This window comes from Tursiops truncatus, chromosome 17, assembly GCF_011762595.2.
Source record: "Tursiops truncatus isolate mTurTru1 chromosome 17, mTurTru1.mat.Y, whole genome shotgun sequence".
NCBI classification, from domain to species: Eukaryota; Metazoa; Chordata; class Mammalia; order Artiodactyla; family Delphinidae; genus Tursiops; species Tursiops truncatus.
Window position 1 is genome coordinate 12,403,546 of NC_047050.1, and position 26,632 is coordinate 12,430,177.

Below are 26,632 nucleotides of genomic sequence, written 5' to 3' on the forward strand. Positions count from 1 at the left end.
AATGTTTCATACCTCCATAATTGCTTGAAAAATTGACTGAATATATAATTCTAGATAGAGAATATTTTTAACTCAAAAATTTGAAGACATTATTCTACTATCTTCCAGATTGAAAAGTCTGATGATTCTGATTCCATTTTGATTTCTGATTCTTTGCATTATGATCTGCTTTTCCTCTGTAGAAGCCTTTAGGAACTCTTTACTCCTGGTGTTCTAAAAACTTTTAAGGATAGACCTGGGTGTGAGTCAGTTTTCATCCACTGTGCTGGCATTTGGGAGACTGTTTCAATCTGGAAACTCATGTCCTTTGGTTCTGGAGAATTTTTCTAATATTAAAATTAACTATTGAATTATAATTTACATATAACAAAATACATTTATTTAAATGACCACACCATGTACATCCATACAATGACCACCAATCAAGAAAGAACATTTTCGGGCTTCCCTGGCGGCACAGTGGTTAAGAATCCACCGGCCAATGCAGGGGACACGGGTTCGAGCCCTGGCCTGGGAAGATCCCACATGCCGCGGAGCAACTAAGCCCATGCACCACAACTACTGAGCCTGTGCTCTAGAACCCACGAGCCACAACTACTGAGCCTGTGTGCCACAACTACTGAAGCCTGCATGCCTAGAGCCCGTGCTCTGCAACAAGAGAAGCCATGACAATGAGAAGTCCACGCACTGCAACGAAGAGTAGCCCCCACTTGCCGCAACTAGAGAAAGCCCGTGCACAGCAATGAAGACCCAGCACAGCCCAAAATAAAAATAAATAAATTAATTAATTAAAAAAAAAAACATTTTCATCATCCCAAAAGATTCACTTATGGCCCTTTCCAGTCAGCCTCTTACCATTCCCATCAGGCAGCCATTGATCTGCTGTTACCATATACATTTGTTTTTATTTTTCAAGAGTTTCATATAAATGGGGTCATACTGCATGTACTCTTTTTTTTGTATGGCTTATTTCACTCAGTATAATCGGATTTTTATCCGTGTTGTTGTGTGCATCAGTAGTTTATTCTTTTTTATTGCTGAGTGATATCCCATTGTATGGAACACAGTTTGTTTCTCCATTCCCGTTTGAGGAAGATTTGGTTGTTTCCAAAATTACAAATAAAGTTACTATAAATATTTGCATACAGGTATTTGTGTGAACATAGGTTTTCATTTCACTTGGGTAAATACCTAAGAATGGGATTGCTGAGTCATATGGTAAGTGCATTTTTAACTCTATAAGAAACTGTTAATCTGTTTCCCAAAAAGGTTGTACCATTTTACATTTTCCTCAGCAATGAATGAGGGTTCCAGTTGCCCCACATCCTCATCCAAAATTGATACTGCCAATCTCTTTATTTTTAGCCATTCTAGTGGGTCTGTAGTGGTATCACATCTTTGTTTTAATTTGTATTTCCCTGATGAATAATGATACTGAGTATCTTTTTTTTGTTTATTGACCATTAGTATATGCTCTTTTGTAAGTTTTTGTTGAAATCTTTAGTCCATTTTTAATGTGTTGCTTGTCTTCTTACCATAGAGTTGTAAGAGTTTTTAAAAATATATTTTGGATAAAAATTGTTTGTCAGGTACATGATAGCTAATATTTTCTCTCTGTGGTTCACTGTTTCATTAATAATGTCTTTCAAAAGGCAGGTTTTAAATTTTGATGAAGTCCAGTTTATCAATTTTTTATAGGTCATGTTTTTTGTGTTCTTTTAAAGAACTCAAATGTATGTTTTTTTTCTAGAACTTTTATTTTTTAGCAGTTAAATTTGGATATGTTATATTTTGAGTAAGTTTTTGTATATAGTATGAAGGGTGAAGGCTCACTATTTGGATGTCCAGTTGTTCCACCAGCATTTGTTGAAAAGATTATCCTTCCCTCATTGAATTATCTTAGAACCTCTGTAAAAAAAAAATCAGTTGAACATAGGTATAGATTTACTTATAAAGTCTTTAATTTGTTTCCTTGATCTCTGTATCCATCCTATGCCAATACCACACTGTCTTGATTATTATAATGTTAAAGTCATGAAATCAGGTAGTGTAAGTTCTCCAACATTAATTCTTTTTACCAATATTGTTTTGGTATTTTAGGTCCTTTGCATTATCATGTAAATTTTAGAATCAGTTTGTCAATTAAAAAAAAATCTGCTGGGATTTTGACTGGGATTATGTTGACTGTATACATTAATTTGGAAAGAATTAGCACCTTAATAATATAGAGTCTTCCAGTCCATGAAAATGTTATTTCTCTTCATTTATTTAGGTCTTCTTTAATTTCTCCCAGTATTTTATAGTTTTTATTCTATAGCTCTTGCATGTATTTTCGTAAATTTATTACTGAGTATTTAATCTTTCTTGACATAAATTGTAAATGGTATTTTTAAAAAATGTCATTTTCCAGTTGTTCACTGCTAGTATGTGAGAATTGTTTTTTTGCATATTGACCTTGTATCCTATGACATTACTAAATTTGTAAGTTCTAATAGCTTTTTGTAGATTTGTGATTTTAAATATATATCCTATCATGTAGTCAGCAGATAAAGATAGTTTTACTTCTTCCATTCCAAACTGAGTGTTGTTTCATTTTCTTGCCTATTGCACTGGCTAAGCCTTCTATAGAGCAGAGTAAACATCCTTGCTTTACTCCCTGTCTTGAGGGGGAAAGAATCCAGTCTTTAATCATCAAGTATGATATTTTTGTTGATTTTACATGAATGCCAATTATCAGGTTAAGTTCCCTTCTATTTATAATTTGTTGAACTTTTAAAAATGCATTTTGTGCATCTATTGAGATGATCATAGAATATTTCTCCTTTAATTTTTTTGGTGCATCACATTGATTTTTTTAAATATTTATTTATTTGTTTGGTTGCACCAGGTCTTAGTTGAGGCAGGCGGGCTCCTTAGTTGCAGTATGTGGACTCCTTAGTTATGGCAGGTGGGCTCCCTAGTTGTGGCCTGCAAACTCTTAGTTGCGGCATGCATGTGGGATCTAGGGATTGAACCCAGGCTCACTGCATTGGGAGCGTGAAGTCTTATCCACTGTGCCACCAGGGAAGTCCCCATCACGTTGATTTTTTGAATGTCAAACCAGTCTTTGATTTCTGGGATAAATCTCACTTGGTCATTATGGATAATCTTTTTATATATTGCTGGACTTTTTTTAAAACAATTTATTTTTGGCTGCATTGGGTCTTTGTTGCTGCGCGTGGGCTTTCTCTAGTTGAGGCGAGTGGGGGCTCCTCTTCCTTGCGGTGTGCGGGCTTCTCATTGCAGTGACTTCTCTTGTTGCAGAGCACGGGCTCCTGGCGCGCGGGCTTCAGTAGTTGTGGCAGGCAGGCTCAGTAGTTGTGGCTTGTGGGCTCAGTGGTTGTGGCTCGTGGGCTCTAGAGCTCAGGCTCAGTAGTTGTGGTGCATGGGCTTAGTTGCTCCGCAGCATGTGGGATCTTCCCAGACCAGGGCTCGAACCTGTGTCCCCTGCATTGGCAGCTGGATTCTTCACCACTGCGCCACCAGGGAAGTCCTATATTGCTGGATTTTATTTGATAATATTTTGGTAGGGACTTGTGAATCTATGTTCATGAGGGATATTGCTTTTATTTATTTTATTCATTGTAGTTTTCTTGCAATAGTGTTGGGGATAGGATGATGCTAGCCTGATAACAGGAGTTGAGAAGTATTCCCTGCTTATCTATTTTTCTGAAGTAGTTTTTGTAATTTTGATATAATTTCCTTTTTAAGTATATGATAGAATACAGCAATGGAGCCATCTGGGCTTGGACTTTTCTTTGTGGCAATGTTTTTACTTATAAATATGGTTTATTTAATAGATTTATTTAATATGATTTATTTAATAGACACAGAGCTGTGATTTTTGAACCACAGCCTCTCTGGTTCAACTTCTTAACAAATTAAACGTGTCCCCTCTAACTTTGTTTTTAAGGTGTTTTAGCCTTTTAATTTTCCCTTCTCTTGTCCTTTAGTTTATATACTGAAATTTCAGGTATGGGGAAGTATTTCATGAAAAGCCTGAAATTTCTCAATCCATAACATGGAAAGAAGTTTCTAACAGGTATGTGGGGCTTTGGTTACAAGAAAAAACAATGCAAACACCTGTTAAATACTCTGTTCTGAAATATGCAGAAAACACAGTTGACCAGACCTAATCTCACTATTGCCAGATTCAGTGCATTTCTATAACCTCTTATCTGCCCTCATGTCAGCTATTCAACAGCATTCAAGTCAAGTGGCCATTCCCTCTTCCTTAAACCTCCTTTTTCTCTTGTCTTCTCCTACATCATTGACTCCTACTAGTGCCTTCTCATCTAAATGATCTCTAAATATTGGAGTGGCCTCATTTATTCTTTATCTTTGTCTGTCACCCTGTCCCAAGGCTCTAAATATCATTTAAATGCTGTTGACTCCCAAACTTTCCAATCTTGCTTTTCCTTTGAACTCCAGATGCCTACTTTACATGTGCATTTCAATATCAAATAGGCTTCTCAATAGAAGGAATTCTTTTATCCCTTCCCTTGTATCCCCCAACTTGTAAAGGCTACCACTGTCTCCTTAGTTCCTCACACAAAAACCTTGATTCTTGTTTTCTTTATTCCTACACATCCTACTAATCAGCAGATTCCATGAGTTCAATCTAAATATGCCTTCAATCCATCCACTCCTTTTTATCTCCAAGCAGCCGTCTTCTCTTAATCTTGCTGTAGTCACCCAACTGATCTCTTTTGCTGTCATTCTTGTAACCCATTCTTCACATAGCTGATAGGGAAATCTTTAAAAAATATAATCTTTCCAGTGACTTTCTGTTGCACTTAGAATATAGTAAACTTCATGACCATGGCCTAAAAGGACCTTTATTCTAAGTGCAGTGACTTTCTGTTGCACTTAGAATATAGTCAATTTCATGACCATGGCCCCTATACCTTCCTTTCTAATCTCACGTTAACTTGGCCTTAGAGAATCATTGTAGGCAAAATAGCTTGGTTTTAATGTCATTCAGAAAAACTTCCTTTGGGAGTATTTATAGGCTAGCATTTTTGTCCTGTTAAACTCTCCTCTTCTATTCAGAGTTTAAAGCATAATAGAATAAGACTTTAAAAGTAATGACAATAACTACATTGAATCTTGGTAATTATGATAATTAACAACTAACCAGATCTTTCAAGATATATTCAGCACTCATTACTGAACATTTGCCAAGCATTGTGCTTAGAACCTGGCCTTCAAAAACATTTAGGGAAAATACTTATCTTGCAGATTTGGGAGACCGGATTTCTCCACCATTCTCTCCCCAGGAAAGGTGAGCTGCTGTCTTTAGCCACTCTGTTCCCATTTCCCATGGGGTGAATGTTGAACACTGTGCACATCCCAGGTCCTCTCTACTTAATCAAATACCTAAACTCCAGGCTCTGTCACTTTGAATAGGATCATATATATAGTATACAGTATCTTATATAAGACTACCCATCTATCACAGTATGGATACAAATACTGTGAAATCATAGGAAAATTAAATAATTCTGATGAATACAAAATGCCCAGTGAAAAAGCATAGAAGAGCAGTCTAAAATTTAAAATATTTTGAATGCAGAATTTATCCCGTGAACTTCTTAATTCCTTCATGTTGTAAGTTGAAATGACTAATTGAGTCATGCTTCCTTATTTCTTTTTATTTTAAATATCTACCATGATTGTTTAATGGCATTTTGAATATTTGGGGGAATTCATTTGTAGTAGAATAATATTTCTTTTCATAATTATCTACTGCTTACAGTAGTTATGAGATGAGCCAGGTAATAGTCCTGAATTTGTAAACAAGACCAGGGGTAACTTTTTTAGGGTCAGATGATAGCCGTCTGAAAGTGGTTTTGAAATAAGAGCTCTGTTTATGGGAGAAAGAAGCCTATTCTTCCTTCTATGGTCCTATGTAAAGAAATTATGTCACAGGGCTTCCCTAATGGCGCAGTGGTTAAGAATCTGCCTGCCAATGCAGGGGACACAGGTTCGAGCCCTGGTCCAGGAAGATCCCATGTGCCATGGAGCAACTAAGCCTGTGTGCTGCAACTGCTGAGCCCACGTGCCACAATTACTGAAGCCTGTGCACCTAGAGCCCGTGCTCTGCAACAAGAGAAGCCACCACAATGAGAAGACTGCACACCGCAATGAAGAGTAGCCCCCGCTCGCTGCAACTAGAGAAGAGCCCATACGCAGCAACGAAGACCCAACACAGCCAATAATAAATAAATAAATAAATTTATTAAAAAAAAAAATTATATAATAGCCCACCCCACTGCCAAACCAGAAACTATGAGGTTTTGGCAATGGTTCAGCTCACAGATGACTGTTTCCAGGAAGCCTTCCCTAGCCCCAAGCTAAGTTAGTGATACCACAATACTTATGAAAACAGAATCACGTTGTAGTCTTATCACTTGTTGACCATGGGTTTTTTTTAATCTCTGGAACTCTACTCTTTCTTCCTCTGTTCTTTCAATACATGGAGTAGTATAGTGCCTGGCAAATGTGTAGGTGCCCAATACATGTTTGAATGAATGAGTAATGGAATGAATATGGCATGATATGGCATAACATGACATGAATATAGCTAGTGCAAATTAGAATAAATGAAAGATCCAGGTGTTCCCCAAGGAGGAGCAGCTGGGAGAGAGTTCAAGTCTAGTCACAGTTACTAGAAACTCATTCGCTGGGAGAGCAGAGTTAAGGAGCAAGAAATCTAGTCTCCAGAGGGAAACATTTGATAGAAAAGTAATATAGAGTGGAAAAAGTATATACTTCCTTCTCAGAGAAACATTTTTCTGTTGGTGAGGGATGGAGGCATTGGGGTATGGAAGAGAAAACCAGGTAAGACACAGAATTATGCAAATAAATGCATTAAGAAGTAAAGATTCATAAACTTGTTTTAGGACAAATTCAGAGTCGTTTTAAAATTAATACATTTTATAGTTATTTAGCAAAATAAGTATTTTTCAATCACAATTTCATGTAAATATTAAAGAATTTTTCCTTTACCTTACCTTCACATGCAGAAGTTGGTTGTCAACTGCTATGAGCTGATTAAGATTCTCCAGTATTTCTAAGTCTCTTACATCATCAATATTATTATTGCTGATATTCAATATAGAGAGGAATTTCTGTAAGAAAGGTAACTAAATTAGGGTTAATAAATAGTCTAATTAAATACTATATATAGAAACCAGAAATCCTAATCTGTGAAAAATTAAAAATTTATCAGTTCAGGCTGTTTTGCTCTTTAGGCAAGAAAATAAAAATCCTTGGAGATTTTGTTTTTATGTCATACTTTTTTTCAGATGGAATTTTTAGAGCTATATAGTAATTGTAATGTAACTTACTATTTTTGTCTAAAGTTCCTTCGTAAGTCCAATTTCTCTTCCAAGATATAAGAGAAATTTATAGAAAGAAGCCAAGAAAGAAGCAAAGAGAGAACAAAGATATCCCAATAAGCAAATGATAACACAATATAGAAAAAATGCTTATTTCAGTTCAAGCAAATTATCATTTTGTGTTAAATATCACTAAGATTAGGGAGAAATAATTTTTGTTTGTTTGTTTGTTTGGGGGTTTTGTTGGCCACACTGTGTGGCATGTGGGATCTTAGTTCCCAACCAGGGCTTGAACCCGCACGCCATGCATTGGAAGCATGGCGTCTAACCACTGGACCGCCAGGGAAGTCCCTGGGAGAAATAGTTTTTATCTTTATTTTTCTAAATAGGAAACATGACCAAGAATTGAAAGAATATCTGATTTTTATTTTTATGTCTATCTCTCCATATAGTTTTCTCTTGGTAATCCATATGTTCAGAAACCAGTTAAAATAATAATTATCTAATTAACAAGAAGTTCAACATCAGCCGTTAATGAGGACATAAATATACAATAGAGCAATACTAAATCAGAGCCATCTTAAAATCTAAGGCCTGGGATTCTCTACCAAGATGGAGACTACCCACCCAGGTGTCCACACATGGCTAACCTTTAGAGAAGATACTTCCTGATACTTTTTAAGACCTGCTGTACAGCTTAAAAAGTATACCTTATATTTAGAATTTCAGAATCTACTTGAATCTGCAAAAATGAGCAAGCAAAAACGTTTTCGGTCATAATCTGTAATAAAACTATCCATCTCCACAGTGGCATGAGTCTGCTTGGTTCAGCTGAGGTTGAGCTGAGACACAGTTGTTTCTATGGGATAGTAGGGAGGGTAGGACAGAAATCAGATCACTCCTTTCTTTTTCAATTTATAGCACTACCCCTCAATTGTTATAAATTTTGTTAAAAAAACCTCCTATTGCCCTCTGTTTTTGGGCCCTCTGAAGTAAAACCAACGAAATCTGTTCCATTTACATCCCTTGCTCCAGAATTGAAAGTAGCATATCCTATCAAATCTCATTTTGAGGATTGGCACCCTCTGGCTCCCTGCTTCTCAACTCATTGTGACACCTCTATGTGATTTGACCTGTTGTCAGGTGACAGCTGGAATCTCTTATCTCTGTTCCCAGTTCTACCTGCTTTGGATGAGGCAGAGCTGTACGTAATGCAACCTACAATTAAATCAGAATCCAGGGAGAAAATGATTTATCATTATAATGATTCTCTAGGTTGTTATTTTTCCAAATAACTGTGCTTTCCTCTTTCCTGAGGCTTTTTTCATAAAATTTTAAGTTTTGAGTCATCATGATCACACCAAGGTCAAAATAGGAATGAGTTAACATCTGTATTAGAACTTCATACTTTATATAGCCTTTTCGCATCCTTCTTTTGATCCTTCCAGTTACCCTAGGGGCAGGAATTATTATTCCCATTTTATAGCTGCTGAGTCTCTGAGAAATTATTTAGGAAAAATTAGTTTTAGCTCTCAAATTCTCAACTGGCCATATAAACATGCAGAGTATTACAACGTCCAGATATACCTTCCTTTTTTCACTATAAGCATTGATCACTATATTCTTTGTCAGAATACTCAAATTTGGCCTTACTGCCAGAGAATGAAGAGTTCTTGGATCAAACAGGAGCTTTTCTCCAAGGGGAAGCCTCTGACTCTCAACATGAAGCTCTCTTAGTCCTTCTAAGCCTTCTAAGCCTTCTATGACAGCAATGTAGTTGCCTCCCAGATATCTGCAAAATATAAACCATTTTTTTAAATTTATTTTTTTATACAGCAGGTTCTTATTAGTCATCCATTTTATACACCTCAGTGTATACATGTCAATCCCAATCTCCCAGTTCATCACACCACCACCACCATCCCCTGTAAACCATTTTAAAATAGACATTCTGAGAGCATCATGGTCTAGAAGTGATTAAAAACATAATAACAAAATCATGGAGCTATGTGAAAATTATACAGTTGACCATTGAACATTGATGGGGTGTGTGTGGTTAGGGGCGCTGACCTCCATGTAGTGGAAAATCTGCATAAAACTTATAGTGGGGACTCTGTATCTCTGGTTACTTTGCATCTGCAGATTCCACCAACTGTGGATCATGGCTCGTGTAGTCCTGTATTATTTACTATTGGAAAAAATCCATGTGTAAGTGGATCTGCACAGTTCAAACCTATGTTGGTCACGGGTCAACTGTACGTGCAGAATGTTCTCTTTATATTGAATCAATGAAAAGTTTATTTATTTGATTCTTACACTTAATTAAGTCTGAGAAATATTTATTTTTTTGAAGTGAGAGAAATAGTCCTGTCTACCAGTGCTCCTGTTGTGTTGAAGTGCATAGAATCACCTGGGTCATAGGTTTAAAAATGAAGATTTCTGAGCTTAACCTCCAGAGATTCTGATTTGGTTACCTAGGTTGGAACCCAGCAATCTGCATTTTTTAACTGACATATAGTTGATTTACAATATTGTTTTAGTTTCAGGTGTACAGCAAAGTGATTCAGTTATGTATATATATATTTTTCAGATTATTTTTCCATTATGGGTTATTATAAGATATTGAATATAATTCCCTGTGTTACACAGTAAAGCCTTGTTGCTGATCTGTTCTGTATAGCAATCTGAATTTTTAATAAGCGTCTCCCACCCCACTTATTTTCCCCATTCTGAGGCCCTTGACCTGCTTTTTGAGAATCACTGATCGTTCCTCCAATCTGGGGAAATTGGATCCACTGGGCCTCATTGTTTAATTAAAATCATCATAGGTAGTAAATGCCTTTTACAATCAAATCTATATCAACGTTATCAGTTCTATGACCCTGCCTTTTTGAGATGTGTGATTCTAAAAGGTACAGAACTCATTTGGGTTCCATGGAAACTTTTTTCACCAGAGCCTAAATAAGCAGGTTTCAGGTATGTATCCCTATAAGCCCTTAAGACAACTCACCCTCCTTGAAAAGAAGTTATCAGGGTTAATAAAACACAAATTGTCAAGTATTACATGTATAACAGTCTATTTAGTACTAATAATACTGCAAAAGAATAAAAATGAGGCAGATAAAGGAAATGCATGAATGCAAAAATATTACTGTAATGATGACAATTACATTACTTAGAAATAAAAGCACTTACAGTTTTTCCAGTTTCTTTAATGACCCGAGGTTCTCTATACATGAAATACAATTGTTTTGTAGGTATAAGTGGGTCAGATTTGTGGCATAATTCAGGTTAGTGATTTGACTAATACAGTTATCATACAAATATAAAACGCTAAGATTTTTGCAAAGAGAGAGGTCTTCCTAAAAGAAAAATAAAAACAGGTGATAATTTCTCCTGAAAACTTGTGTTTTTAAGAAAGTTTTTCACTTAATCATTCTACACATTTCGTTAAGGTTAATATAAAAGAATAGAATTCCTCTGTTCTTAGCACAGTCAAAACGAGACTAGAATGATTACAAAATTAGTTCTAGGTTTTAGTATTCTGTAACCTTATCAATAAAATTGTGTTTGTTAGGAAAGATTTTCTCAGGGCAAGCAGTTTTCCTTGGAAGCAATTAGGCTCCTCTGGAAGTTGAAGCATCTAACAAATAATTGCTTCAACATTATGAATCAGGGCTTAATCTTTCTGTAGGATTGGAAATAAATTGGAAATAAATTGGAAATAAACTGAAAAACCACTGGAAGTCATCTAGATATTCAAGAACAATGGATTAATAGAGAAACTATGATAATGCTATTGAAGGGAATACCTTATAGCCATTAATTATCCTTTAATTTCTTTAGTAATATCTTGTAGATCTCATAATAAAATAAAAACAGTATATCCAACATGACCCATTATTGTAAAATTATGTGAATACATGCCTAGAAAAAAGACTGAAAGGACATCACCTAAATGTTAATAGTGGTTTTCTCTGCACGGACGGATTACAAGTCAATTTCTTTCTTTTTATATTTATTTTATATGTATTTATATGTGTTTTTTAAATGAACACCACTTACTTTTGAGGTAAGAAAATAAAGGTATTTTAAAAAGTCTGTCATTTCTTGTGTGTGGTAGAGTTAGTCTAGAGTAAGTAGTCAAGAGGTAAAGTGAAATTCTGCTCAAAAATATCTCAGCTTTCATTAAGTCAACAAGATTTTTAAAATACAGCCACATCTTAGGAACTGGTTGAATTATTTTAACCAGTTTGCTTTCCTCCTAACAGAGGTCCTCTACATTGAAGGAGCACTGATTGTGAGGAGCCAAAAGTACATTAAATGGAAGCTCTCTGGAGAAAGCTGTCTGTGGTGGTATGATGAGGCAGAGTTCTCTGGGCAATAAAAAGGAAACATGAGATTTGGGCAGTTAGGGAAAAGGCTCACTTGGAAACTGGAAAGGAATATAGAATGGGAGCTGAAGAAGGTCTCTGCAAAAAAAAAAACCCTGACTGTCTTAATTGACAATTTTGCCTGGAGCTTTTGTGTTTTTTTCATTCATTCATTCGTTCAGTAAATATTTATTAAAGCACTTAATATGAGTCGGGCACTGTACTGGATAGGGGATTTAGAGTGATGTGAAAAAAAAAAGACATGATCCCTGCCCTCATGTAGCTTATGCTTCCAAGAAAATTTTGCTTATCTGTAGTCTTTAGCATTTTATTGTAGACAATGGATACCAATACAAATGGCCTAAAAGGGTTATTGCTGCCTTTAAAATTTCCCAAATTATAGCCAAAAACTAGCTTAGCACAGAGAAAATTAGCTTAGCACAGAGTATATATCCAAGTTAACATAATCTTGTCTGATATAACTGACATGGTATAACCTACATTTATATAACCAGTCAAATTATGTGCAAAAAAGATGTCACTGTTCATGTTTTGAAATATGGTACTTACATATAATTCTTAATATTTTGATATGTTAAAAATTCATATTCCAAGGCTGTGGAATTATCCAAAACTAATTATCTTTGAAATTATTCCAGCATATACTTCTAAATCTAGTTTGCTACACTATAAAGAATTTTAGGGGAACATATGTATTTAACACATATATTTAACAATTACAATGGTGTATTTTATAGAGGCTTAATTTTTAAAGTTTAACATCACAAGCAGGAAACTAAAATAAAAACATAAAGCTGACTAATCAAAATATAGTTAAAAAGAAAGTATGCCCTGATACCAGTTTCTAAACTTTACATTGTTAATTATATAAAAAGAGGAAATAATTTCACAGTTCTTACAATTGCATCTATATTTTTGGCTGAAAAATTTATATGAGTTATTTTCTTCAGGTATTGTAAAGTGGTTTCTTCTTTTCGGGATTTAAGATTGCTCTTTTTGGCAATTAGATCCAAGGTCAGTCGAACCATGATTTCTCTATAAATCAAACTCTTGGCAATAGCTCTCTTCTGGTACCATGTTAAGAAGCAGGTTTAGGTATTTTTTTATGCCCAACTTTCTAAAAATTAAAGAAAAAAAGTATTATGTACATAGCAATTTATTATTATTATTATTCTTTTTTCTTTTTTTTTTTTTTGCGGTACGCGGGCCTCTCACTGTTGTGGCCTCTTCCGTTGCGGAGCACAGGCTCCGGACGCGCAGGCTCAGCGGCCATGGCTCACGGGCCCAGCCGCTCTGCGGCATGTGGGCTCTTCCCGGACCGGGGCACGAACCTGTGTCTCCTGCATCGGTAGGCAGACTCCCAACCACTGTGCCACCAGGGAAGCCCTAGGAAAAATTATTTTGACTCATTCTGTAATTTTCTTACATAAAACTGTTTGATAAACTAGTTCATAGACATTTTTAGGGATATTTAGTTTTTTCTAAGTTTATAGCCTTAATTATTTTCATAAAAATATTTAAAACACCAAAATTGATTAAATCACTATACACATTCACTTTTACTTTTAAATCTTTTGCTCTCCCTAGTGTTGACTTGTTATTGTGGGCATCTCTTAAAGGATTATTTTTCTTTGAGTTGAAAATACCTCAGTATCATTTAGTGTTCTCACATGAAGAAACTAAGGCCCAGAGATCTGTCTCAAACCACTCAAGTTAGTGACAGTTGAAAATGAGACCAAGTGTTCATATTTATTAGTCTCCCAAGTCAGAACACATGGTATGCAAACCTTGAGCATATTCACAGGACAGTGGTGAAAATACTTAAAAATGGAGCTGGCCTTGACATTTTATGTTACTACAACTGTAATCCAGAAGGAGGCAACATAATGCAGTGTTTCTCAACCCAGACTGCCTGGGTTCAAATTTTGGCTCCACTGCTCACTGGTTAGGCAATCTTGGGCATGTTACCTCAGGTTCTTATAAAAGTAGGATTGGTACCTACTTGCAAGGGATATTGTGAGGCTTACATGAGATAATCATGTACAGAGTACCTGGTATATAGGTCAATAAATGTTTGCTGTCATTATGCTACAATTGTTTTGTTCACAGATAACTGTTCATTATTTCACCTGGAATATATTAAGGCTGCTGAATAAGGAAAACATGCTATTAATAAAATATTGCTTTATGTAAGATATCCATATGTGGTCCATAAGTTTGAGATAACCCATTGTTTTCAATCATCCAGAAAGTATAGCTATTTAAGTGATAAATATCCCAGTTTCCCCAATTGTGTTTTATATTCTCTTATTCAATATGTAACCAAAAATACAGTTTAAAATTAAGCATTTTTACTCCAATGTATCTGGAATTTCACCAACCAAACACCTCAATTTGTGTGGTATTCTGGACGTGAAATAAATGCTTAGGAGGAAAAAATGAATTCACTGAAAGATAAATTTGTGTTCTCACTCATTGACATATAATTACCCAGGCTATATTATATAAAATACCCACAATAAAGTATTTTAAGATATAGAATGTATCCTTAGGCTCTTCAGAATGCAAGATATAATCTACAGAATAAAATTATGAAATCTTCATAGATTTTTGAAATTTCCATAAATTCATTATTTTTATAATAAAAATTTAAGCTTATTGTTTACAGATGAAATTTCAAACATGACAAAATAATATTCTGAACAAAGTTTCTAGTTAAGTATAAGTAGCTTTTCTTAATCTGACCTTAAAAATATTTCATGATAAAGAATAACACCACACCCATGAATCCATAGGTCAGCTGAAAATATAAAACATTACAAATACATTTGAACCCCTCTATATCTTTCTCTTGCTCCATTCTCAAATTTAGGGTTTATTCTAAATTTAGACATCCCTATTCATGTCTTTATACTTTTGCTATAGATATGTATCTAAACAATACATGGTATCGTTTTTTACATTTTTACAGTCATAAATGGTATTATTTTGATTCCAACTTTCTTTTTTAAAAATATTTTGGTTGTGAGAATCATCAGAGTTGATGTGTATTAGCTCTAGGAAATATGCACTGCTGTATAAAATCCTATTGTAAGAAATGTATTTCTTCTGATGATAGATTTTTTTGTGTTTTAATTCTTTGCTTTTGCAGTGTTGCTTTTATGGTTCTTGTATATACAACATCTTTAGCACATGTGCAAGAGCTTCTTTAAGGTTTAAAACTAAGGATGGCTTTTCCTGACATTTTCAGCGTTACTGTATATTGCCAAATTGTTCTCCAAAGAATTTTACTACTGGCAGTTAAGAGAGTTTCTGTTGCTCTACAATGTGGTTTACACCACTGTCAACCTTGATATTTGCAGTTTTTAACTTTTTGCCAATCTGATGGGTGTGATATATCTCATTGTTTTTCTTTTCTTAGAGATTTTTATTTATAAAAATGAAACAAAAATGGATTTGAATTTGCCATTCGATGAGAGTCTTTTCCTGTTATTGACCATGTGGAATTCCTTTTCTGTTAATTGTGGTTTCTTATATTTTGCCTATTTTTCCTTTTGGGTTCTGTTTCTATAAATAATTTTTAGATACGTGTGTATTTCTATCAGATACTAATATTTTATTGATTTTATAGTAGCAAATATCTATTTCCAAGCTGTAGCTTGTCTTTTCTCCTTGATTTTTCAGTTTGGTTTTAATGGCATCTTATAAAAAGTGGAAGCCGTATTTTTTAATATAGTAAAATGTATCAAGAAATTTTTTGCTCATGTTTTAAGCTTTTTGTAGCTTATTACGTAACTCCTTCCCTATCCTAATTTTAAGAGAAAGACCTATATTTTCTTCTAAATATATTAAAGTTTTGCTTTGCACGTTTTGGTCTTAATCTAGAATTGATTAATGTATAAGAAGTGAGATAGAGACTTAATTTTATTTTTTTCTTATGGAGAACCAATTATCCCAGCATATATGCATGGTTCATTTCTCTTCTATCGATTTATGTATCTATCCCCAGGTCAACCCTGTCTAAATTAGTACAGCTTAATAATATCGCTCCACCTTGGTTAGTCTTGGTTCTTAACTCTTTTTTATTTTCCAATTTTTTTATTGTGGTAAAATATAAAATTTACCATCTTAACCATGTTATAAGTGTACAGTTCAGTTTTACTAAGTACATTTATAATATTATACAACCATTGCCACAATCTATCTCCAGTATTCTTTTCACCTTGCAAAACTGAAATTCTATCCCTGTTAAACAATAATTCTCCATTCTCCCTCCTCCCCCCTGGCCCAGGTGACCACCATTCTATTTTGTCTCTATGATTTTGATGACTCTAAGAACCTCATATAAGTAGAATAATATTTTATTTTTGTGACTAAGTTTATTTCACTTAGCATAATGTGCTCAAGGTTCATCCTTATTGTAGCATAAGTCAGAATTTCCTTCCTTTTTATGATTGAATAATATTCCATTGTATGTATTTACCAGATTTTGCTTACCATTCACCCATCTGTGGACATTTGGGTTGCTTCCATGTTTTAGCTATTGTGAATAATGCTGCTGTGAACATGGTGTACAAATATCTCTTCGAGACTGTGTTTTCAATTCTTTTTGGTATATATACAGAAGCAGAATTGCTGGGTCTTATGGTAATTCTACTTCTAATTTTCTGAGTAACTGCTATATTGTTTTCCACAGTGGCTTTACCATTTTACATTCCAACCAACAGTGCACAAGTGTTCCAATAACTCCACATCCTCGCTAACACTTGTTATTATCTGTATTTTTGATAGTAGCCATCCTAATGGGCATGATGTGGTATCTCATTGTGGTTTTGATATGCATTTCCCTAATGATTAGTGATGTTGAGCATCTTTTCATGTGCTTATTGGCCATTTGTATATCTTCTTTGAAGAAATGTGTATTCAAGTCCTTTGCCCGTTTTTTAATCAGGTTGTTTTCTTGTTAAGTTGTAGACCCCTATCAGGTGTATGATTTGCAAATATTTTCAAGTTCTTTGCCCACTTGAGGTTTAAGAGTTCTCTATATATTCTGGATATCAATCCCTTATCAGATATATGACTTGCAAATATTTTTTCCCATTCTCTGTATTGTCTTTTTATTCTGTTGATAGCACAAATTTAAAAAATTTTCATGAACTATAATTTGCCTATTTTTAATTTTGCTGCCTGTGTCAATGATGTCATTTCTAAGAAATCATTGCCAAATCCAGTACTGTGAAGCTTTTGCTCTGTGTTTTCTTGTAAGAGTTTTACAGTTTTAGGCCTTACATTAGGGTCTTTGATCCATTTTGAGTTAATCTGTGTATATGGTGTTAAATAAGGGTCCAACTTCATTCTTTGCATGTGGATATCCAGCTTTCCCAGCCTCATTTGTTGAAAAGACTGTCCTTTCCCCATTGAATGGTCTTGACATCCGTGTCAAAAATCATTTGACTGTATATGTCAGGTTTATTTCTACGCTTTCTGTTTTATTCCACTGGTTTATATCTCTGTCTTTATGCCAGTACCATGCTGTTTTGATTACTATAGCTTTGTAGTAATCAGGAAGTACAAGTCCTCTAGCTTTGTTCTTCTTTTTCAAAATTGTTTTGGATATTTGGATCTCTTGAGATTCCTTATGAATTTTAGGATACATTTTTCTATTTCTGCAAAAAAACAAAACAAAAAAAACCAAACCCATCTTTGGGATTTAGATAAGACTTGCATTGAATCTGTAGATCACTTTGGGTATTATTGACATCTTAAACAATATTAAGTCTTCCAGTCCCTGAAGAGGGGATATGTTTTATTTATGTCTTCTTTAAAATTTTTCAACAGTGTTTTGTAGTTTTCAGTGAATAAATCTTTCACCTCTTTGGTTAGTTCCTAGGTGTTTCATTCTTTTTGGTGCTACCGAAAATGGAATTTTTAAAAGATTTCCTTTTCAGGTTGTTCATTGTTTGTGTATAGACACACAGCTGGTATTTGTTTGTTGACTTTGTATCCTGATACTTTGCTGGATTCACTTATTGGTTCTAACATTTTTGTGTGTGTGTATGTAGTCTTTAGAGTTTCTACATATAAGATCATATCATCTGCAAACAGAGATAATTTTACTTCTTTCTTTCCATTTTGGATGCCTTTTATTTCTTTTTCCTGCCAAATATTTCTGGCTAGAACTTCCAGTGTGATGTTGAACAGAAGTGGTGAAAGTGAGCATTCTTGCCTTACAGGAAATGCTTTCAGTCTTTCACCATTAAGTCTGATGTTCACTTTGGGTTTTTCATATATAGCTTTTATTATGTTGAGGTAGTTTCCTTCTATTACTAGGTAGTTGAGTGTTTTTATTGTGAAAATTCAGGTTGTTGAATTTTGTTAAATGTTTTTTCTGCATTATGTGTTTTTTTCCTTTCATTCTGTTAATGTAGTATGTTATGTTCATCAGTTTTTACATGTTGACCATCCTTGTATTCTAGGAATAAAACTCACTTATTCATGGTGTATAATCTTTTTAATATGCTGCTGAATTTGGTTTGGTAGTGTTTTGTTGAGGATTTTAGCATCAGTGTTTATAAGGGATATTGGTCTATAGTTTTCTTTTGTTGTAGTCTTTGTCTGGCTTTGGTATCACAGTAATGCTGCCCTCACAGAATGAGTAAGAATGTGTTTGTTTCTCTTCAAAGTTTGGAAAAGTTGGAGAAGGATTGGTGTTTTTCATAAAATGTTTCATAAAATTCACCAGTGAAGCCATCAGAGCCAAGGCTTTTCTTTGTTGGGAGGTTTTGGATTACTGATTCAATTTCCTTCCTAGTTATAAGTCTATTCAGAGTTTTTATTTCTTTTTTAAAATAAATTTATTTATTTATTTTTATTTTTGGCTGCATTGGGTCTTCATTGCTCTGCGTGGGCTTTCTCTAGTTGCAGTGAGCAGGGGCCACTCTTCATTGCAGTGCGCAGGCCTCTCATTGTGGTGGCTTCTCTTGTTGCGGAACACGGACTCCAGGCGCGCAGGCCTCAGCAGTTGTGGCACACGGGCTCTGTAGTCGTGGCTTGTGGGCTCTAGAGCACAGGCTCAGCAGCCATGGCACACGGGCTTAGCTGCTCCGTGGCATGTGGGATCTTCCAAGACCAGGGCTCGAACCCGTGTCCCCTGCACTGGCAGGCGGACTCCCGACTACTGCTCCAACAGGGAAGCCCCAGATTTTTTATTTCTTCATGATTTAGTGTTGGTAGGCTTTGTGTTTCTAGGAATTTTCCCATTTCATCTAGTAATCCAAATTTTGGCATACAATTGTTCATAGTACTTGCATAATCCTTTTCATTTCTGTAGAATTGGTAGTAACATCCCTGCTTTCATTTCTCATTTTAGTTATTTGCGTCTTCTTTTTTTCTTAGTCCATCTAGCTAAGACTTTGTCAATTTTGTTGATCTTTTCAAAGAACCAGCTTTTGGTTTCATTGGTTTTCTCTCTATTATATTCTCTATTTCATTTATTTATGCTCTAGTCTTTATTATTTTCTTCTTTCTGCTAGCCTTGGCTTAGTTATTTTTCTAGTTCCTTAAGTTGTAAAGTTAGTTTGTTGATTTGAGATCTTTCTTGTTTTTTCTGTCAGCATTTATAGCTATAAATTTCCCTCTTAGAATTGCTTTTCCTGTGTCCCATAAGTTTTGGTATGTTGTGTTGTCATTTTCACTCATCTCTCAGAATTTTCTAATTTCTCTTGTGATTTATTGTTTGATCCATAAATGCGTTGCTTATTGTTAATTTTCCAATTTTCTTTTTGTTACTGATCTTTAACTTTATCCCATTGTGGTTGGAGAAGATACTTCGTATTATATCTATCTTTTAAAATCTATTGAAATTTAATTTGTGGCCTAAGGTGTGGTTTATCCTGGAAAATGTCTCATGTGCATTTCAGAAGAATGTGCTTGCTGTTGTTGTTGGGTAGAACGTCCTGTATATATCTGTTAGACCTAGTTTCTTTTTTGTGTTGTTTAAGACCTCTATTTCCTTACTTTTGTTTGGTTGTTTTATCCATTATTGAGAATAGAATATTGAAGTCTACAATTATTACTGTAGAACTGTAATAATTTCTCTCTTCAGTTGTCAGTTTTTGCTTCATATATTGTGTTTTGATGGTTTTTCATTAGGTGCATAAATGTTTATCTCTGTCATCTTGTTACTTATTTTCTATATGTCTTATACTGTTTTTGCTCCTCATTTTCTGTCTTCCTGTCTTATTTTTGTTGAGTTGATTTTTTGCAGTGAAACTAAATTCTTTTCTCATTTCCTTTTGTGTATATTCCAGAGCTATTTTCTGTGTGGTTACTATGGGGTTACATTTACATGTGGTTACATTTACCATCCTAAAGTTATATCACTCTAATTTGATTTATGCCAGTTTAACCTAAATAACACATAAAACTTTGTGTCTTTAATAGCTCTGTCCCCACCTTTTTGGTTGTTGATCTCACAAAATTACATCTTTATACATTGTGTACCCAAAAATATAAACTAACAATTCTTTTAAATGCATTAGTCACTTAAATTATTTAACAAAATGTGGAGTTACAAACGAAAGTTACAATACTACCAGATTTTAGACTCATTGCTTTTTAAATGTATTAGTCTGTTAAATCACGTAGAAAAACAGAAAGTGGAATTACTAACCATTTTTACAAAAATACTAGCTTTTGTAGTTCCCCTTGTTTTTACATTTGTTGAGATCTTTATTTCTTCTTGTGGCTTCAAATTACTATCTAGTGTTCTTTCATTTTACCTTGCTGGACTCCCTTGAGCATTATTGCAGGGCAAGTCTAGTGTAATGAACTCTCTCAGCTTTTGTTTCTCTGGCAATGTCTTTATTTTTGCCTCACTTTTGGAGGACAGTTTTGTCGATATTGGATTCTTTGCTGGCAGGTTGTTTTCTTTAGCACTTTGAATATATTGGCTCACTGTCTTCTGACCTGAAAGTTTCTGATGAATAACGTGCTGATAATCTTATTAAGGATTCCTTATATGTGATGAGTTATTTCTTGCTGCTTTCAAGATTCTTTGTCTTTTGAAAATTTGATTGTAATGTGTCTCAGTGTGGGTCTCTTTGAGTACATTTTACTTGGAGTTCATTGAGCTTCTTGCATGTTTAGAGTTATGTTTTTCATCAAGTTAGGGAAGTTTTCGGCCATTATTTCTTCAAATATTCTCTCCTCTCTCTCTCTTTCTCTCTCTCCCTCCTCCCCTCCTCCCTCCCTCCTTTCTGGGACTCCCACAGTGCATATGTTGGTCTGCTTGATGCTGTCTCACAGGTTCCTTAGGCTCTGTTCATTTTTCTTCAATACTTTTCAGCTCCAGAATTTCTCTTTAGTATTTATATGTTTATTGATATTTCCATTTTGTTCATACATTATTTTCTTGACTTTCTCTACTGCTTTAGATTTTTGAGCATCTTTTAGATAGTTGTTTTAAAGTCTTTGTCTAGTATATCTGCCACTGGGTCTTTTTCAGGGACAATTTCTGATTATGTAGTTTGTTTTTTTTTTAATAAACTTTAAAAAAATACTTAGGCTGCGCTGGGTCTTAGTTGTGGCATGCGGGATCTTTGTTGTGGCATGTGGGATCCTTTAGTTGCAACATATGAACGCTTAGTTGCAGCATGCATATGGGATCTAGTTCCCCCACCAGGTTCTGAACCCAGGCTCCCCACGTTGGGAACATGGAGTCTTACCCACTGGACCACCAGGGAAGTCCCTGATTATGTATTTTTGAATAGAACATACTTTCCCATTTCTTTGTATGCCTTGGTTTTTTTTGTTGTTGTTGTTATGGAAAACTGGACATTTTAATTTAATAATGTGGTAGCTCTGAAAATCAGATTCTCCTCCTTCCCCAGAATTTGCTGTTTTTGGTTATTGTTTTTTTGTTTTTTTGTTTTTTTTAATTGTTACAGGCTATCTCTGTGCTGGGGATCAGCCTGAGGTATAAACTTAAGGTCTTCTCAGGTCTTTTCGAAGTCTGAACCTTTCTTTTGGCATGTACAGGTCACTTTCTGTTTTTCCCTTTATGTGGAGCTGCTTTTGAATGCCCTAGTGTTTAATGTCTGGTTTCCAAAAGGGGAAAAAGAGAAAAGTAAAGGAAGAGGGGGGAAATAATGGGCAGTAGCCCTTTACATACTTCTGGAAGTCACTTCAGCCAGAGGGAGTGGGGCTTGCAACAGTGGGGAGAGGTACAGCCTCTTTGTCTGCATCTCTGTGACCAGAAGCAGCAATGAATGATTAGCGGGCAGATCCTCAATATTTGGTGGATAGTGCTTTTTGCCCACTTGGCTCCTGTAAGCTGTGAGCAAGATGCTCCAGAAGTCCCTGCACAGCTTCCTGCCACAAGGTTGGGTGTGAGGGATGGGCAGCTATTGCAGAGGTAAGATCTGAAACTGACCAACATGAACCACAGCTTATGCAGTCTATTGTCTAAGCCTTCCCCTGGAAGTTGTAAGCATTCAGCAGACTCCAGCATTCTAAAATAGTTAACAGCAGACAGGTTCTGCCAGTGCAGCTGTTGTTTAGGTGGGGAGACAGATGCTCCCTATTCTGGCATATTCCCAGAATCCTCTCCTCCCTGACTCTTCCATATACATTTTAAAATCAACTTGTCATGTTCCATGAAAAATCCTGTCAGAATTTTGTTAGGAATTGCATTGAATTTATAAATAATTTGTGAAGCACTAACATCTCTCTAATACTGAGTTATCATTTCCATCACTATGGTATGTCTCTCCTTTTTTGGAGTGCTTCTTTAATGACTTTCAGTAGTTTTATAATTTTCTCCTAATTAAGGCCATGCATAAGGGTTTTTTTTAGAGTCATTTTTAGGGATCATATATTTTTGTTTATATTGCAAATGTCATTCTTTTAGGAATTACATTCTCTGTAGCTAATGTGTCGAAATGCAATATTTTAAAATTATTTAAATATTTAAAGTATTTTAAAAATATTTCCTTGGCCCATATTTTAAAATTTTAGATACTTTTCTAGAAATTTCAAATATATTTTTTACACGATAACTGTGGTAAAAATGCACATCGTAAAAAGGTTATACATCCCAGGGTTTCTCCCTTACAGCTGAGGCAGGAGACTGCTGTGCAGGTGGCCATGCAGGAGCAAGCCTATACTATGAAGGAAGCAATGCCCTTTGGCAGTAACTTTTACTAATGGGAGACAGGAACCATGAGTGATTTATTCTCCCTTCTTTCCCCCATAGACTTTTAAGAGACACAGCCATTTCAAAAGGTCCCTCTGAAAACATGCTGCAGACTTCTGCCTTACACATTCTCTTATATTTGCTCTCCTTCCATCTCTGTCTCATTCCTTTTTTCCCTCTCTCTTCCTTCCCTGAGATTACAGCCTCCCAAAAAGTGTTATCACATGAGTTTTTCCTTCAGTCTCTGTTTTCTAACCTGGGCTAAAACAGAAATTTTGGATCATCTGAATCCTCATGAATGACCATGCTATAAATGGACTTTGTCTCTAGGTTCCAGTGCACAAATTGGTGTCTGTATAGAAGTAAATTTCTCTCAGACAACTAGAAAAGGAAAGAGGCTAATGTAATATATAAGTGAAGTATTTATTAAACTAGGGGAAGGCCAATGGACCTCATCAACAAGCTATAGGCAAACTTTCCAGGGGTTTGAATGTGGAAAGGGAGAGAATTGAACCCATAACACACAATGATAGAGACTGTTAACTCAAAAGAATGTGCATTATAGCAATCAAATCCACAAGAAAGGATTTGGTTTCATCAAAACACCACCATTCATGTTGTTAATAGAATATTAAACTTTATTGGTACTATAGTTTGTTTCAGAGATATTATAAGCTTCAGGAGTTTAAACTGAAATAATTATGTCAACACTTGTGAGATGTCCTTGATTTTCTTTTAAAAGTGGTTCATTATTTTCTAAAGTTTGAGAAACTGCTTTTCCATAATTTTTGCCTACTACGTATCTCTGTACTCTCAGGGCTCCATTTGCTAGGATGTCTCTAGCTCTCCAGATCGCTAGTGGGGACAGCTTAGAGCTGCTATACAAGTGCTTTGGAAATCCATTTTAGTAGACCCCTTGGCTTTCATCATTTGGGGCTCCTACTGGCTAGATGCGGGGGACGTTTCCGAATTCAGTTTGTATATTTCCCTTAGGTAGCCCCAAACCCAGTGGCTTACAGATGCTCTAAATCGCCGGCTGTGAGGCTTTCCTCTTTTCAAACCCACAAATCCCGCTTCCTCAGCTTCTTGGCTACCACTCCACCCGTGTCTCCCTCCCCTAGAGCTGTTTCCCAACCTTGCCTGATTCTAGCCCTTTGTTTAAAATACAGACTTTAAGACTTTTTCTGGAAATTCTTGATGTCAGGAGATCTTACTGGCAGGTAAGTTTGAGAAACATGGCTGTAGGGTTTCCTCGGTTCCCACACTTCTCCCTTGAGGGCATCTCACCTTTCGCGGGATGAGCCGGGTCAGTAACTCAGGTTTGGTAAATTTCGCGGGTGCCCGGCCTCCTCGGCAGCAGGTGCGGTTGCTGGGCGACCAGACAGAGGCGTCTGGTCGGCCGCGGCTCACAGGAAATCTCGCGAGGTCTCCGGAAGCGCTCTCCTCTGTGTCCTAGCTCGGGCCCAGCGCTCTGTGTCTTGGCGGCCGGGGGTTGATGGGAGCCACTAGGCAGGGTACGAGTGGAGGTTGGTTAGCGGGATGAGGCCGTAAGGCATCGGTCACATTAGCGTTTTCGTAGACCAACCAGTAGCCAGAACAATTTTTGGCAGGTCACCATTTCCCCCTACTGGATTGTCCTTGCCATCAGCTTTGAACGTTTTAGTGCCCAGTTACCACGTTTTCCCAATAATAGGGCAGGAAACGAATTGTCTGAATCAAATTCAGACATACTTCACCTTTCCTCTGATAAAATCCAAACTCCTTAGGGTGGCATTCCAGTCCGGTTATAATGACCAGCCTCACTGCTTGCCTCTTTCCCTCTTCAGTATTTACAGTCTGGCACTTGGCCCAGTACTAAAAAAATTTTACCCTCTCTCTCCTGCTGCTCAGGGTAGCAATAGGACACACCTTTCCTCCTTAATATTTGTTTTCCCTTTTAAGATTCAAGGACTCAGCTTGGAATTGGTGCATTTTTTCTGAAGCCTTCCTAGGTCATGTTAAGTGATGCTTTTTTCTGCCCCCCAAACAACTGGGATATGGTAACTTCTTTAGCATAGCACTTAACACACTGCTGTCTGTTTGTTACCCATATCTCCAATAAGATGGTAAATTCTTTGAGGGTAAGGATTATGTCTTTTACCTTGCTATTCCCAGGGCCTGGCAAAGTGCTTTGTACATTAGCAGTCACTCCCAAACATTTAGAAAATATATAGTTTACAAATGAAGGAGAACAACAGTAGAACAAGTGGAAAGGCTTGTCATTAGGGGTACAGTAAAGTGAGCAATCTGAATTAAGGGACAGTACAAACCGGAAAACCGTAATAGCTCTGATCTTTAGGGTGGGGGCATTCTGGAAAATCATTGCTGTTCCTTGAACAAAGAAGTGTCAGAGTAGGAGATTTTTAGAATTACAAAGAGGCTTAGAGCCCACGTGGACAGTCCAATGTGCCATTTTGCAGATAAGGAAATTCTCAGGCCTAGAAAGAGAAAAGAGATATGCTGAAGGTGACACCTGAGGTAGCAGAGAGAGAATTTACCCTTGAGCCCCTAATTTCAAGCACAGGTCCCCCTTCCTTATATCTCACTGATTGTTGCAGTAAGAGTAGCCTAGAAAGAGGGACAGGGGCATGGGGACAGATATCCTAACCCCATTCAGGACACTGTTGCTAATGTCTAGTTGTGAAGCAGTGTTGGCCTGTATTAGGGTGAAGGCAAAGAAAATGACAAGGGATGAACAAATTTAGGAGGCATCTTGAAGCATGATTTAATAAAGAGAGATTGGATAGGATAAAGGGAGGGAGAAGTTGAAGATAATTCCTGGGTGTTAAGTAGAATAAAGGAACAATACTGGAGAAATTGGAGAGGGAGGCAAGTAATTTGGGGGAAGTGAATGAATTTCCATTTACACATGTTAAACTTGAGGTGAGATAGGTTTAATAGTTTCCAGAATAGAACTAATCATTGAAACCATAGGGTCATAAACGGTGGTGAGGAAGAAAGTGGGGAAAAGAGAAATAGTAAGTTAATAACTATGCCAACTAGTTTGGATGGAAGAGGGAAGCAAAGCTAGTTAAGATATCAGAGAAAGATTTATCAGAAGTGAGATTTGTTCTGAGAAGAACAAATAATAATTCAGTGATTTAGAAACCAGTAAATTAGATTCAGGTACTAGGGAAGGAAAGAATTTAAGAAGAGTACCTAACAGAATAAACAGCTACAGAAGGATATGACAAAGTAAAAGAATGATCAAAACAATATGGTTAAAACACTACAGCACAAATCAGGTGCCGGTCTTATCTATTTTAAAAGTCATTCATTTGGGAACAATAGATCCAGCACTATATGCAGGGCCATCCTATTGCTCTGTGTAGCTCTCATTTAACTTGCTGCTAACATTACTTTACATGTTTAGCAATGCCTCATTGAAAACCAGTTGCTCTGTTAATCTTTGTTTTATAACAGTTTCATATGTCATTGTAAAGAGGAGTATGATCTCATTTGTGGTAAAATTATATACATATTTAAATGTCTGAAAGGATTTATGTCTATGTTTATACATGTATAGGTTTAGATGTAGAGCTGTAGATCTATACCTGTATCTGTATCCCAAAATATTTAATAGTGGCGGGATTATGACTGTTTATTTTTCCTTCTTTTTTTTT

At 35.9% G+C, this 26,632-nt stretch overlaps 2 protein-coding genes across 5 annotated transcripts in view; one reads left to right on the forward strand and one right to left on the reverse strand.

Annotated features, from left to right (window-relative positions):
• The window catches only part of PPP1R42 (protein phosphatase 1 regulatory subunit 42), a 49,090-nt gene extending 24,645 nt beyond the window's left edge, over nt 1-24,445 (reverse strand). For both annotated transcript variants that reach the window (XM_073794475.1, XM_019925226.3), the window contains exons 1-5: nt 24,258-24,445; nt 12,676-12,893; nt 10,578-10,744; nt 9,036-9,174; nt 7,056-7,172 (exon numbers count right to left, since the gene is read on the reverse strand). In XM_073794475.1, the coding sequence (XP_073650576.1) occupies nt 7,056-7,172; nt 9,036-9,174; nt 10,578-10,744; nt 12,676-12,804 (552 nt within the window). In that variant the 5' untranslated portion in view covers nt 12,805-12,893; nt 24,258-24,445. The remainder of the gene's footprint in view (nt 1-7,055; nt 7,173-9,035; nt 9,175-10,577; nt 10,745-12,675; nt 12,894-24,257) is intronic.
• CSPP1 (centrosome and spindle pole associated protein 1) overlaps nt 1-26,632 on the forward strand; it is a 191,875-nt gene that overhangs the window by 25,756 nt on the left and 139,487 nt on the right. The window lies entirely within an intron of this gene.